We start from the raw sequence: 13,667 nt of genomic DNA on the forward strand, positions 1-13,667 counted from the left end.
TCCACCCCAGCAATTTTTCGCCTCTTTTTTTTCTTTCTCTGTTATTCCAAGACGTCATTAGCGATTTCGTATTGATATCATAGTCTTGATTCCCATGTGATTCTGTTCCATTCATCATCACCAACTCACCACAACACTACTCAACAACACAACACCACAACATAACCTAATACTACACTTACCACCACAATGGCTGAACAAATGCAAGCTTGGCAAGCCGCCAGCCCAGGCACCTTCGAATCCGTCTTCAAACACCACCCCTCCATCACCAAACCAACTCCCGAATCCCTCAAGCCAGGCCAGATCCTCATCCAAGTCTCCCGCGCCGCTCTTAACCCAGCAGACTACAAGGTCATCGAGCTAGGCCTCGCCTCGCGCGCCATAACTTCCTACCCCAAGACTCCCGGCATGGATCTCAGCGGCCGCGTCGTCGCTGTCGCAGCAGATGTCACTGATACCAAGGCAGGCGATTATGTCCTCGCGCGCGCATCGCCTCTCAAGGCGTTTGGGTCGCTTGCTCAGTTCACAGTCTGCGATAAAGAAGGATACAGCGTTATTCCTGAGGATATGGACTTGGATCAAGCTGCTGGTGTGGGAACCGCTGGTCTTACCGCGTACCAGACTATCCAGCCATATGTCAAAGCCGGCGACAAGGTGTTTATAAACGGTGGTTCAGGCGGTGTTGGACTCTGGGGTATCCAGATTGCCAAAGCGCTGGGCTGCCACGTTACCGTTTCATGCTCAACCGGTAAAGCAGAGCTATGCAAGAGTCTAGGCGCAGACGATATCATCGATTACAAGACAAGCGACGTCATGACCGAACTACGCAAGCGCGGAAAAGTGTTCAGTCTCTGCGCAGACAACGTAGGAGACTCACCTCCTAACTTGTACGGCGCGTCAAACGACTACCTCCTGCCCGGAAGCAGCTACGTTTTCGTCGGCGGTCACGTCTCAGCCAAGAGTTTCCTAAGCTTGTCTGCTGGAATCGTGCGCCCTGCGTTTTTGGGTGGTGTCAAGGCCAAGTTTGTGAGTTACATGACGGTGAACAAGACAAAGGATTTGAACCAGTTGAGGGATTGGATGGTTGAGGGAAAGGTCAAGACTGTGATTGATTCGACGTTTGGGTTCATGGAGGCGGATAAGGCGTTTGAGAGCTTGAAGAAGGGGTCTAGCGGGGGTAAGGTTATCGTCAGGGTTGAGGAGTAATCGTGTGGAAATATTATAATTGTGATACCTGGATGAGGCGTTGTATGGTGGTGTCTATATAGTATACTACTTGATGATTTGAGTTGACAAAGGTTGTCTGTAATGTACTTGAAGTAGATGCTGTACTTGACGCAGCCTCTTGACGCCTTTTTATAGGTAAACCCCAATACGACAAGACACAAGGTGTAATGCACGGGATCGGACCGGTCCGAATGCACATCGCACGTCCAGTTGCGTTGGCATCCGTGTATACGTGGCGCATACTGCCGACACTCAAAGCATGCGCAGGTCGGGTCGGGCCATTTAATGTACGCCGTACCTGTCCTTGTTCCTGGGTGACGTGAGCCCGGGGCTTTTACCCCCGAGAGCGATCCTCAGGAGAATGTGTATCCCGGGCCTGTGGAACACAGAGGACTTTTGTCCTAGGCTTGTCCCAGTCTGATAAGAGATCTTCCAATCTCATCCTTTGCTCACGTTCCCAGCCCAGTTACAAACTTCCGAGCAACCCACGCAGCACCGTGCTCTTCGTAATCTTTTTTTGTGACCGCCAGTTTCTCAATGTGTGGGTGGCTCGCTAGATTGGCGCCGCCGTACCACGTCTGTGTAATCGGATCTGCAGGTCGGGCGACTCTCACTATACAATCGTCGGGCACGCGTTGCACGACTTCCTTCTGTACTCGCTGGATAAACCCGTCAAAGAGCGAGTTCCCACCTACAACGACGATATTGGCCAAGAGGCTGGGCCAAAGACCAATGGGGAGTTCGTTAAGTGATTCCTGAACCAATTCAGCCAGGCCGGGTTGCCTAATCCCGACATCTGATGGATTGAATAGTATTTCAGGAACCGTGAATCTCTCATTTCGTAACGTCAGAGCGTCTTCTTCGGATTGGTTGGCCATTTTCTTCGCTTTCGAGTGTCGTGAGGGTTCGTATTCGCATAATCTTCCCTTGGAGTGGGTGTGAAAGTCGGGTAGGATGTAATCTTTGGCAATGCCACCTCCAGACAAATAATCCGGCCGTCGATCTCCCCTTGTGCCCTTCCAAGACTTTTCCAGATCGGCTTTAAAGTCGGGTGAGACGTAGCAAGAAAGCTCCTTCATCTCGTTGACAATGTATGTGTCATTGCGCATATCGAAATGACGAAGAGAGATTAAGCGTGTCAGGTAGTTGGTGAGGACCTTGCCGCCGACATCTAATCGCTTGACGGCCGAGTGTAGAGGTTGGCCGCGGAGGAGTGGCGTGATGATCGTGTGCGAGTATCCGGAATCGATCACCATGACGGCTTCGGCGGGGGTATTGCTTGCGGTCGGATCGTCCCGGGGTGTTCGGAAGATGTTTTGGATATCGTGGTAGGCATTGAATGTTGGGCCTGAAGGGTTAGCGGTGAAGCATACGAGAACCAGAGCAACTCACCTATACCGCGATAGTAGCTCTCAAACCCATACTCTTCAAAAACAATCTGATCGCAATTGGCCTGCAGAATCGGCAATCCATTTGGCGGTTCAGCGAGTATCAACCTCGACTCAGCAGGATCAATCGCAAAAGCCTTGTTCTCAAAAATCTCACGATCCCAAATCTCTTTTTGCGCCTCCCAATTGACGATGAAGCCCTTCTCCATGGGCCTCCGGAACTGTATCTCTCCAAAGTCGCGACATTTCTCAATCTCGGAAGCGACGTAGACTTTGCGGGCGCGGTCGCGGGCGATGACGTTTGGGATGATGCGCGGGTCGTCGAATTTGCCGTCGCGCACGATGCCGGCTTTGATGGTTGAGGCGCCGTTGTCGAGGACGAGTGTTGGTGTTGGGCCTTTGGGGGGCGCGGCTTTGGCTTTGCGTCCTCCGGCCATGGCGGGTGTGTGAGTGCGAGACTAAGAAAGTGGATGATGATTTTGTTGGAGGTTTAGCTGTGACGCGATTTCATGTGGGGAAGTGTTATGTAAGCCATCATGAATTGTGGTCATGATACTTTACTTAGAGGACTTGGTCTGCGATAAGTGTATTGGCCTCTTGTATCGCTCAGATTGCGACGCGGTTCATTGAAAGTAGACGTAACGAAAAGTAGGTATTGCCTCTGAATATTTTCAGCCATTTCCTGTTACGCGCTTCCCAAACTTGCTGATTGGAGATCTTAGAGACATACACCATGATAATCGCGTAGTAGATGGACTGCCACAGCGCTTAGGCAGGTATGATGCGGCTGAAGGAGAGCTGAAATCTATTTCAGGCAATTTATCACAGTCCGAGCAACATGCAACAGCTCGTGCAGGCCAATCATACTCTGAGATGTGTCGTGCCGAGCTGCATGTCTGTAAACTCCAACACCTGACAACAAACGAGCATGCAATGCTATCACACGGTGCAGGATCAGGCTGGGCCACCAGACAAGTCTTCTCATAAGTGATTCGTTAATGGCTATTCTCTACCTTTAAATGTCTCAATCGTATCACTATAATACTACAGCCGTTTATGATCTCTACCATGAACTAATTTCTGACTGGGTTTTCTCTAAATCTAACTGTCATTTGTCCTGACCGTAACCATGACAGGTAATTTACCCAATTCTCAAGGCTTTTCTACAGTCTCTCCATTGTAAGTCTTATGAGACGCTAATGATACTCTTCTTAAAGTCAACGATGATAATCTGCCCGAAGTCTACGACAACAGTTTGCCAGAGGCTGTTCGTATACCCGAAACAACACACGAACCATACCATACGGGCGAACAGAAAGACTATGCAGCCCAAAACGTTACCGACAGTAAGGCAAATTAGACCGTTGAGGTTAGACATTCCATTACATCGTGCAAAACTCATACGGATCTAGCGAACGTCACTGCCAGTGAAGAAACAACAAAGGGTATAAGCACAAGACGGAAGAAATACTTTATTGCTCTGGCAATTTTCCTTATTGTTATTGCAGCTGTTGTTGGAGGTGGAGTTGGGGGAGTGTTGGGCTCACAGAATAAATCCGATGCAGAGAAGGATGACACAACTACATCATCGTCCTCAACCTCTATATTCTCCTCTACATCCACAACAACTTCAAGCGACAGGTAAGTACAAGATATATTGTTAGCTGATTGTTGCCTCCTAACTGACTACCAAGTACTACCACCGAGACCTCCGCCCCTTCAACTACATCCACCGCTCCATGTACGGAGGGGACAGTTGCTGCTGGTGAAACGCAGAATTACCTAGGTCTTTGCAAGTTTTCTTGCGCATATGGATACTGTCCACCAGGACCGTGTACATGTACGAAGCACGGCGAGGGGTCTTCTGCACCTCCTGAAATTGGTGTTGAGGGTTGTCCTCTTCCCGGTGAGAGCGAGGGCTATCGCGGGCTTTGCTCGTTTGCCTGCAACCACGGGTACTGTCCACAGGAAGCTTGCACAACGAACTGCTAGGTATGCAAGGTGGGAGCCATTTTAGAATATGCGCATGGACGAGATAGAACAAAAAAGAAGGTTAGCTTCCGCGCAATGGGTTAGGATATTGACCTCCCAGACACTTTCACTTGTACCTTGAGTTCGGCTGCCTGTAGAGAGCTTGAGGACTCGCGACACGACAAGAAGGAGGGTACGTTGAGTAATACGATTCGCTCAGGTCTTTTGAGTTTTCTTGGTGTTCGTCAAGCATCATCTTTTACTGCGATTTAAAGTCATGATACGAATACAGGTTGATGGACGTTACAGATGTCATGGGTTCCCACAATTGTGAACGCAGTTATTTTCTACATCAAGTCGCATTATCGTGATATCGAGCTTGCACGGATATCTTGAGGAGTATTGTTCTGAGTCTTGTCTTTAGTTCTTTGCTTTACTCAACCGCATGTAAGCAAATATCCTACCAATCAGACCTGATTGTCCAAACAAGGGACAAACCACCGGACAAGCAGCGGGTCACTGACCTAGGCACGATGTGTGTGAATAGCTTCAACAAGCTATAAAGAAGGACCTTTTTCCTTGTATCTAGACTGCTTCTTCTTCTTTAGTTATCTTAGTCAATGTCAGCTTTTGCACCTGTTTTGTCCACATCTATGACGCATGATTCTAGCCTTGTAATACCGCAAGCCCCTCACCCTATACTCATGTTATGATGGATGAGCTTCAGTCTTACCAGGAGTGGGAAGCATAAGCGCCTCAATCTCTTCGATCTATACCTCTAGGGGTAACCGGTTTTCTTACACTGCAATTTTAACCCCTCCCAAGGTATTGCAATAAAGAAAATATTCTAGTCTTCTTTAGGTAATAAATACTCATTTGTTGCAGCATTTATCTTCACTGCAGTTTTAACCCCCTCCGAGAGCTGGTCCAGACGTCAATTGATGCGATGCAAGTTATCCACTGTGTACGTTCCTAAAGAGGTTACCACAATTGAGTTATCCCAAGAAGCTGCAGTAAAGAAAGCAGTCTGGCTTTCGATAATAAACAAGATGAATAAATTATTATTTACCAGGTGAGCATAAGCAAGTAACATTTTACCAACTTTGTGACTCTGGCATAGAGTAGTAAGGATAGGACCCGAAACACCAATTCATACAGTAGTTTTGACAGATAGAGCTGGTATGGAGTCTTGTTCAAAGCCCATCACCCTGTATTCCCTCATCTTGTACCTTGTCAGCCTCTTGCACCTTGTCAGCTTCCCCTGTTGTCTTTTTCGGACGCCCACTGCGAGGAGCATCTCTCAGATGTTCATCTCTCAGATTCACTGGCAGACTGTTAGGGTCAAACCCGTTCTTGATGGCACGAGCATAAATGCGATCAACTTGACGGATTGACTGGCCCGATAAATACGCTACTTCAGCAGATGACTTGCCGCAGCAAGGTGCCTTGAGGGAAACGATAAAGGCACGCGTCGCGATATCTGTATGTTGGGGCATTGCAGAAGGAGCTTCAAGGTGATCAGAAATGCTAAAAGGACTGGTCAAAGGATTGCAGAAGGGCTACAGGAGGCATATAGGCACAATAGTTATTCCTTGACCGCAATTTTGCTTCTTTTAGCTTGTGGGGTCCTCGGCTTATGACAGGGCCGAGACAAGACTTTTGGCAACAGCCTCTGAAGACTTGTCTTAGTCTGTATACTGCAATTATAACCCTTCTTTCCACTGCAAAGTTAACACTCGTGTCACGATACGAAAGAGGGGATGTTGAGAAAGACGATGCATATAGGTCTTCTGAGTAGTTGTCTTGGTGTTTGTGCGCTGTCGATCGTATGTTTGCAGTCTCATCTTTATGCAGATGCTTTGCACTGCAATTTTAACACCTCCTGAGCGCTGGCCAAAACGACAGACGGAATTTTACTGCACTTCGATATGATCTCAAGAGTCTGCATCGGCTGCTAGTAGTAGTATACCTCTATTACCGCCATAAGATCACCAATGTCTGGTCTTATCTTCACTGCTATGATCAAGAACCGCCCTCTCTTTTTCAGCTTCTTAAAGACGATACAATTGCAGCGACCTCGTCCATCAACGCACAAGATAGACCACTTGCATCGCACCACTTTGTGTACGGACTGCCCTTGGGAGAGGTTAAATTTGCAGTGTAGGAAAAGGCGGTGAACGTGTAGCAACCAAGAAGACCAGAAAGATCATTTTGATGACAATAAGCAGCCATCTTCTTTCACTGCGATTTTAAAGGAACGCTGTCTCTTCTTTAGCTTTGGAATTGCAGTGACCCCTTCCATGAGCGTACAAAACAGGCTTACTTACATCGCATCACTTCCATTGTGTGGACTGCCCTTGAGAGGGGTTAAATTTGCAGTGAAAAAAAAATAGGGTGGTATCGGTAATCGGTGCATGTCCATCACTGCAATTTTAACCCCATCCGAGGAATGGGAGCAGCCCGAGTAGACACTGTAGCTTCCGGGGGATAGACATGTCGTCCCTACAGCTTCATTGCAATCTTGACCTCTCTCAAGAACATAGGCAATGTCAGTTTTCTGTGCCAACGCCAGATCTTGGCTGCACTTCGTAATGTAGTGGCAGAGTAAAAGTCTAGAGGCCTGGGCATGAGTATTATTGACCCTAGCTATGCATGCAGTCAGTTATGAGGACAGAGTCACCCATACCCAAACAGCTCGCACTACCCTTGTATCCAATCGCCGGCACCCATTGATAACTTGCACTGCAGTTTTAACCTCTCCCAGAATCGACCAAGAGGAGGAGCTAGTCCGTTTGTATCCCGAGATGTCTGGATGAAGTTGAAGTTGCAGCAAAAGCTACTTGAGAATCACTATCTTATCCAAGTTGGCTGTTTATCCAGTTCTCAGGATTGGGTGGTAGCTGCGCCAACCTTTGAGGGGGTTAAACTGCATTCTGTTGCGGCCTCTTCGGGAGGGCTAGATTTGCAGTGAAATGCGCCTTGAATTCAATGTCATTTTGAGGCCAGAACTGAGGAACCTCCCTCCCGGCGAATCAAGAATCAACAAGTGAATTTTTTGTCATCGGCGCTAATTCACTGCAGTTTTAACTCCCTCAGAGGTGTAGGGACTTGTCCATGCTTACGACTTTGATAGACCCTTGAGCGCGCATCGTACACTGCAACTTCAACTGTTGTAAGCGGAGTTGGTTGGAATTGTAGCCGATCGAAGTCTAGCATGACGGTCCGGTCCGTTCCAGTGGTTTAGCGGGAGGGGTGCCCTGGCATTAACCGCAATTGTCTCTGATACATTTGTGCTCTCCAATGCCGGTCAATTGAACTGAACTTTAACCTTGCACTGCGATTTTAACCCCCTCGGAGGTTTAAACAAAGCGATGGACTTGTCCATGCCAGCAACTTTGATGGACCCTTGAGCATGACTTACACTGCAACCTCAACTGTTGTAAGCGGAGTTAGTTAGAAATGCTGCCGATCAAGGTTATGATGGTCCGCCTTGGCATTAAACGCAATTGTCTCACTGCAACTATAACCCTCTCCAAGGCCTAGGATTGACACATTTGTGCTTCACTACAATGTCATCCAACCTTGATGAATGCATTACGACAACAAGTCAACCTTGAAGTCAGCCTTCCAAACCTCCTCATTTAGTACTGCAATTTTAACCACTCTCAAGGTCAACCAAGAAGGACGGATGCTGTGCTTGCCAGAAGATGTAGAGACATAGACATGATGACCAAGGAAAAGCTGAACGAGATCTCATATGTCATGACCTCAATTTTTCTGGTCATATTTGCGCAAGTACTCCTGTTTTATTTTACTAAAAGTTCTTTTATGTCCCACACCTCGGCGCGTACAACTCAGGAGGGAAACTTTGTATAGATCTAGATAGAGCCTGACTTTTGGCCCCTCGCCCCTCTAGTGTTTGAGCAAAACAACGAATTGTAATTTCATCGACGCTCGCTCCTACACTGCAAATTTAACCTCCCCCAAGCCCAAGCCCAAGCCCAAGTAAATAAAATAGGAAATGCCTTTACTGGATACAAAAGCATATAATATTACATGGTTTAAATGACATATACTTTCTTCACTGCAAGCAGTTAAAACCAACAGAGCTTACAGCGGTCTAGGCAAAATGACATGTTGATACGCTGCCACCGAATGCAAGACTACGCAACACACTGCCAACGAAAACGTCTAATTATCCGCAGTAGAGCGCTGAGGGTCGAGATATGACTCTTACTTCACTACAATTTTGGTTCACTCTAAAGTATAGCAAGGAACCATACCTAATGTAGAATCTTCCCAGGCTGCAGTGAAGCGAGGATTGCACTGAAACTTGAGAATGAAGTAAAATTCGATCCCACCTAACCACTTGCACTCACTGCGGTTCGTTTTACACCACTGCGAGTTAGGATTGATGCATTTGTCTCGGTATAACTTTATTCAACTTTCACGGATCCATTACAACAGAGTGAACAAGCCATTCCTGGAGTCTGCCTTGCCTCAGCCCATCTAAGTAGATGGACGGCAGGGCAATTTTGTCTCCGTGTCACTGCCTCCTGCACTGCAATTTTAGCTCCCTCCAAGGAAAGATCAATACGAGAGAAATCCTTGTATTGTATGTATAAAAGTCTGGCAACTGTTGTGAGAGGGGTAGACGATTTCACTGCAATTTTGGCTCACTCATATGTGAACAAATGCCCCTCTGCTGCTGTCTTTATCACACCCAAAGCATAAGAGGAGCGATGCACTGCAATTTTGATCCTCTTACAGATTTAAATAAAGCGAGAGACTTGCAAACGCTAATACAATAACTCATTTGTTCAGGCACTTAACTCATACTGTAATTGCAGTTCTCTCAATTAGCAATGAACCACTTGATTGTGTCCTATTAAATATGGGAAATCCGTGAGAGGGTTAAAATCGCAGTGAAGGATTATGCGAGGTCTTTTGCCTCTACAAGGGTTGAGGTTGCAAAAGACGTCGCATGGGTTGAGGTTGCAAAAGACGTCTCATGGGTTGAGGTTGCAAAAGACGTGACATGGGTTGGGGTTGCACTGCAATTTTAACCTCCCCCAAGAGCAGATCAAGGTGAGGCAGACACGATATTAGTTACACGCACTCTGTGGCATACCTTTCATCGTAACTTATACCAACAGAACCTCCAACAGAGTAACGCATATTGCTCTGACTCTTGAGAAAGACGACCTTGGCAATCATTCGGGAAGCCATTTCAGATAGAAGATATGCTGTTTCGTGAATCCTCCTCCCTCGAGGCATACAGAGGTTAAGCAACTCCACTCCACCAACACAGAGGACTGAGGGATCCACAGCGTTAGACAGACTTGTCTGTTGTCTTGTCTGTCTTGCACTGCAAGTTTAACCCTCTCAGAGGTTTAAACAAGTGTACCGATCTGCCAACAACTTTCTTAGATTGAGGCTCTGCGATATCGTTGTGATCGGCGCAAAATTCACTGCAGTTTTAACTCCCTCCCAGGCTTCCCAGGTTTGACAAGACACCGGGCTTCTTCTATCCAGCCCGTAGATACTCTGTAGCGGGCCCGGTATTGTCGGGGCTTGCTCGCCGGACCGGCGTTCACTGCAGTTTTAACGCCTGGCGACAGCTGCTCATCCAACTCCAGATCGCCAGTAGACTGCGCCAGACAAATCCCATCAACTAACATCCCCAGTATATGCACAACCACCTTCTGTAGCAGTTCAAACCAACAGAACTTACAAAAGATAGGTAGTCTATGTTACTCTTTCTCTTTAGAAGTTTAAATTTGAAGAAGAGAACAAAATAATGGTACTGACAGAATGCTATTTCTTGGATTGCTTCTCTCTGAGGTCGAACAACCGTATCACTGTCTGGGAACCTCCTAGGACTGGCCAAGACATCATATTGGTGCACTGCCACTAAATGCAGCTGCATCTAGTGCACTCCCATTAGTAATAATTGTTTGATCTTTAGAAGGTCAGAGGCAGACAGGTTCGCTTGACCATTTTTTACACTGCAATTTTAACCCCCTCCCAGGTTTAAGCAAAGCGGTGCACTTGTGTACTCGCCAAAAACTTTAGGTACGTATTTGGGGCTCTGCCGTCAATTGTGGGGCGGTAATTCACTGCGATTTTAACACCCTCCCAGGCTTGACAAGATACCAACCAATGCAAGCAACCGATAAACTCCATCTACTGCAAATAGCCTTCCCAAAAGGACCGCAACAGGATAACAAGTACTGATCCCTGAGAACGTAGGTATTTGCGTATGCCCAAAGCTGCACTGCAGTTTTAACCTCCTTCAAGAGTAGACCAAGACCAGTGTCCCCCGTTACCCACGTAAAAACGTAGTCTTCATAATGTATGACCTGTAGGCCTAATAGGTGGAAATGGTCCATCTATGGACCGCTTACCTACCTTAGTAGTTAGGCGTTTTAGTGGGTTTATCACAGCGCAGAAGGCGCTAACCTTTGCACACCAGTGTGACTGTATTGCTTTCGGGCCCGTTGCACTGCGATTTTAACACCCTCCCAGGTTTGACAAGATACCAATCAATGCAAGTGACCAATTGACTCTATCCACTGCAAGTAGCCTTCCCAAAAGAACCACGACAGGCAAGTACCAATAAAGCATTTGCGTATGCCCAAAGTTGCACTGCAATTTTAACTCCCTCACAGGTTTGACAAGATGCAAGTGATTGACTGGTGGACTCCATTCACTGCAAATCCAGCCTTCCTGAAAGTATCACGGCAGTTCAATAGCAAGTGCTAATTCATGAGAAAAGTAAGCCTTGGGGCCAATTCTTGCACTGCAATTTTAACCCCTCCCAAGGTCAACCAAGAAGACAGAGCTTATCCATCCATCCCAAGTATTTACCCAACCTGCGAGGGAGTTAAAATCGCAGTGAAAAAAATCCGCCATTCTTGACCATGACACCGACGACATAGTCAGATAGCTATTTGACCTAGTACCAAGACCACACCTCTCATCATTCCCCCAACAACATACAGCCACTTCTTTGTAGACACAGACATCTCTATTCATTCTAATAAAAACTCCTTCTAAACCATCTCGCTAATCATCACCCTTTCGCTTCAAATCTACAACTCATCTCTAAACCTAGGCTTCTTAGGCTGTGTCCCAACATCCCATTTCGAAAAGTCACACGCAGCAGGCGTACCAACCTCCATCCTATAAACACACTTCTCACTCTCACTCACCCTCCAAAGCTCTTCCGTCTCAGCACAACCCAGCCAGACATCCGTCCTCCTCTGCGGTCCATTCCAGCACTGTTGACCATCCTCGTAGCGCAGAACAATCCTCTCACCCTTTCCGAGACTTTTACCGTCGATTCGGTCTTCTTCGTCTGCCATTTCTCGATCGATGCGTTTAAAGTTTCCCATTGTGCTTTGCCCGTGACCCTTTTTGGACTTTTGCTTGGTGCGGTCTAGCCAGCATTGTTCGTAGGTGTATTCGCCTGCCTCGAGGGAAACGCACTTGCCCTTGAGAGCACGGAAAATGTCGTCGGGGCCGTAGTCGGTGTTGAGATCGGCTTGTTCTACTGAGAGAGAGGTTTGTTTATCTGTGAGATCGCGGTTGGCGGCGTCGAGGGCTTCGCGGGCGGCGCGAACAAGAGTAGATTCTTTGCCCGGGGTTGAGTTATCGGCGAGCATGCCGTTGGTGATGGCCCATACGCGGATTGAGTCGAGGGTACCGTGGATGAACGAGCGGATGGGAGTAGGAAGGTAGGCCTCAAAGTTGTAGACTGTGACATATTAGCGAAGCACCATGTTTCATGAGTGTTGACTTACGGATATCAGTATCACTTCCCTCACCCTCCGAAAACTCACTCCAGTTAATCCCATTACTCTCACTATCTTCCTTAAGGACACTCAAGATATCCTCATCAGGAATAACCTCGTCAACAGCCGCTGCCTGTCGAGCAGAGTAATCCTCAAACGACCGAATCGCCGCTTTGACACCCTCATCGTTGAAGTTGGGGTTATACTCCGTCTTGAACTTCGTAAGAAGCTCCTCGAGCTCACCAACTCGCTCCTTGAGAACATCCCGCTGGCTGACGACATTGTCGAGAGCATCACGAAGCTCATTGATGCGTGTCTTGGCCAATCCGGTAAGAACACCAAGCTTTCCACCGCCGTTTTCATCGCCTCCGCGAACAACCTTGCCCTTATCCTGCTGTTCAGCCTCGCGATGTTTCTGTGCAAGATCCTCCTTCTTGACCTCGAGGGCAGCAATCTCCTTGTTGAGATCCTCAACCTTGTTCTCGACTTTTTGTCGAAGATCCTTTGCCTCATTGACCATAGCAGCTCTCTTCTTAGCCGCATTCTGCATAGCCTTTTTCTTTTCGTCTTCTAATCTTCTGTACTCCTTTCCAATCTCTGCACACTTGTTCTCGCACTTGGTACCACCCACACCAGCATACTCCTCTGAACCATCGCAGCAGAGCTCGTAGTCGCAGACGCCGTCGTTGACGTAGAGAAAGGGCACATACATGCCAATGTGGCCCTTGTTTGCACACCAAAAGCCAGGCAGAGCATTGGTCGTGTTTGTAGTACCAGACAGAGATCCGGCGAGCGGTTGTTCGGGGGATAGAGGATCGATGTTGGCACAGGCTGCGGTGCCGGGTTCGTCGGAGCCGTCGGGGCAATCGCACGTGTTATCGTTGATTCGGTCGAGGCTAAGCTTGATAGCAGCGTTGGTAATGCAAGAGAACTCTTCCTTGCCCTCGTAGTGAGAAACGACTAGATTACTATTAGCTATAGCTTCAAGGCGATAGAAAGAGGGAGTCTACATTCTGGACCAACACCTCTAGGCACGCCGCCAGCAGCTGCCAGTGTAAAAGCGTATATAGCGCTAAGAAGCGCTACAGAATTCGGATGTTGCATTTTTTCGTCGATTGGTCTTCGTACCTATGTCTAGGAGAAGAAGTCGGTATGGGAAAGGTCGAGAGTTGGCCAGGTCAGCTACTTGGGAGATCTGGGGCTAGCTTTCAGAAGGTCTCCACCGAAATAACTCTCTTGGAGCTCTGGGGCCCCTGGACGGTAAATTCTCGGCAAAAGATGTTAC

General features: G+C 47.7%; 4 protein-coding genes across 4 annotated transcripts, besides 1 other annotated feature; 2 read left to right on the forward strand and 2 right to left on the reverse strand.

Annotated features, from left to right (window-relative positions):
* The first annotated feature begins 121 nt into the window (after positions 1 to 121).
* Positions 122 to 178: a microsatellite.
* Positions 179 to 189: 11 nt separating this feature from the next.
* FPSE_05447 (uncharacterized protein) lies at positions 190 to 1,206 on the forward strand (the record flags this gene model as incomplete). Its single annotated transcript, XM_009258565.1, has 1 exon — positions 190 to 1,206. The coding sequence occupies one exon, from the start codon at positions 190 to 192 to the stop codon at positions 1,204 to 1,206; it is 1,017 nt and encodes a 338-aa protein (XP_009256840.1).
* A 470-nt stretch (positions 1,207 to 1,676) lies between these two features.
* Positions 1,677 to 3,052, reverse strand: FPSE_05448 (uncharacterized protein; the record flags this gene model as incomplete). The annotated part of the gene is made up of 2 exons (XM_009258566.1): positions 1,677 to 2,575; positions 2,620 to 3,052. The coding sequence occupies 2 exons, from the start codon at positions 3,050 to 3,052 to the stop codon at positions 1,677 to 1,679; spliced, it is 1,332 nt and encodes a 443-aa protein (XP_009256841.1).
* Positions 3,053 to 3,744: 692 nt separating this feature from the next.
* FPSE_05449 (uncharacterized protein) lies at positions 3,745 to 4,607 on the forward strand (the record flags this gene model as incomplete). Its single annotated transcript, XM_009258567.1, has 4 exons — positions 3,745 to 3,751; positions 3,833 to 3,961; positions 4,028 to 4,256; positions 4,310 to 4,607. 4 exons carry the CDS (start codon positions 3,745 to 3,747, stop codon positions 4,605 to 4,607), a joined length of 663 nt encoding a protein of 220 aa, XP_009256842.1.
* Positions 4,608 to 11,680: 7,073 nt separating this feature from the next.
* Positions 11,681 to 13,486, reverse strand: FPSE_05450 (uncharacterized protein; the record flags this gene model as incomplete). The annotated part of the gene is made up of 3 exons (XM_009258568.1): positions 11,681 to 12,345; positions 12,392 to 13,342; positions 13,393 to 13,486. The coding sequence occupies 3 exons, from the start codon at positions 13,484 to 13,486 to the stop codon at positions 11,681 to 11,683; spliced, it is 1,710 nt and encodes a 569-aa protein (XP_009256843.1).
* Between the last annotated feature and the right edge of the window lie 181 nt (positions 13,487 to 13,667).

Source organism: Fusarium pseudograminearum, chromosome 2 (assembly GCF_000303195.2).
Source record: "Fusarium pseudograminearum CS3096 chromosome 2, whole genome shotgun sequence".
NCBI classification, from domain to species: domain Eukaryota; kingdom Fungi; phylum Ascomycota; class Sordariomycetes; order Hypocreales; family Nectriaceae; genus Fusarium; species Fusarium pseudograminearum.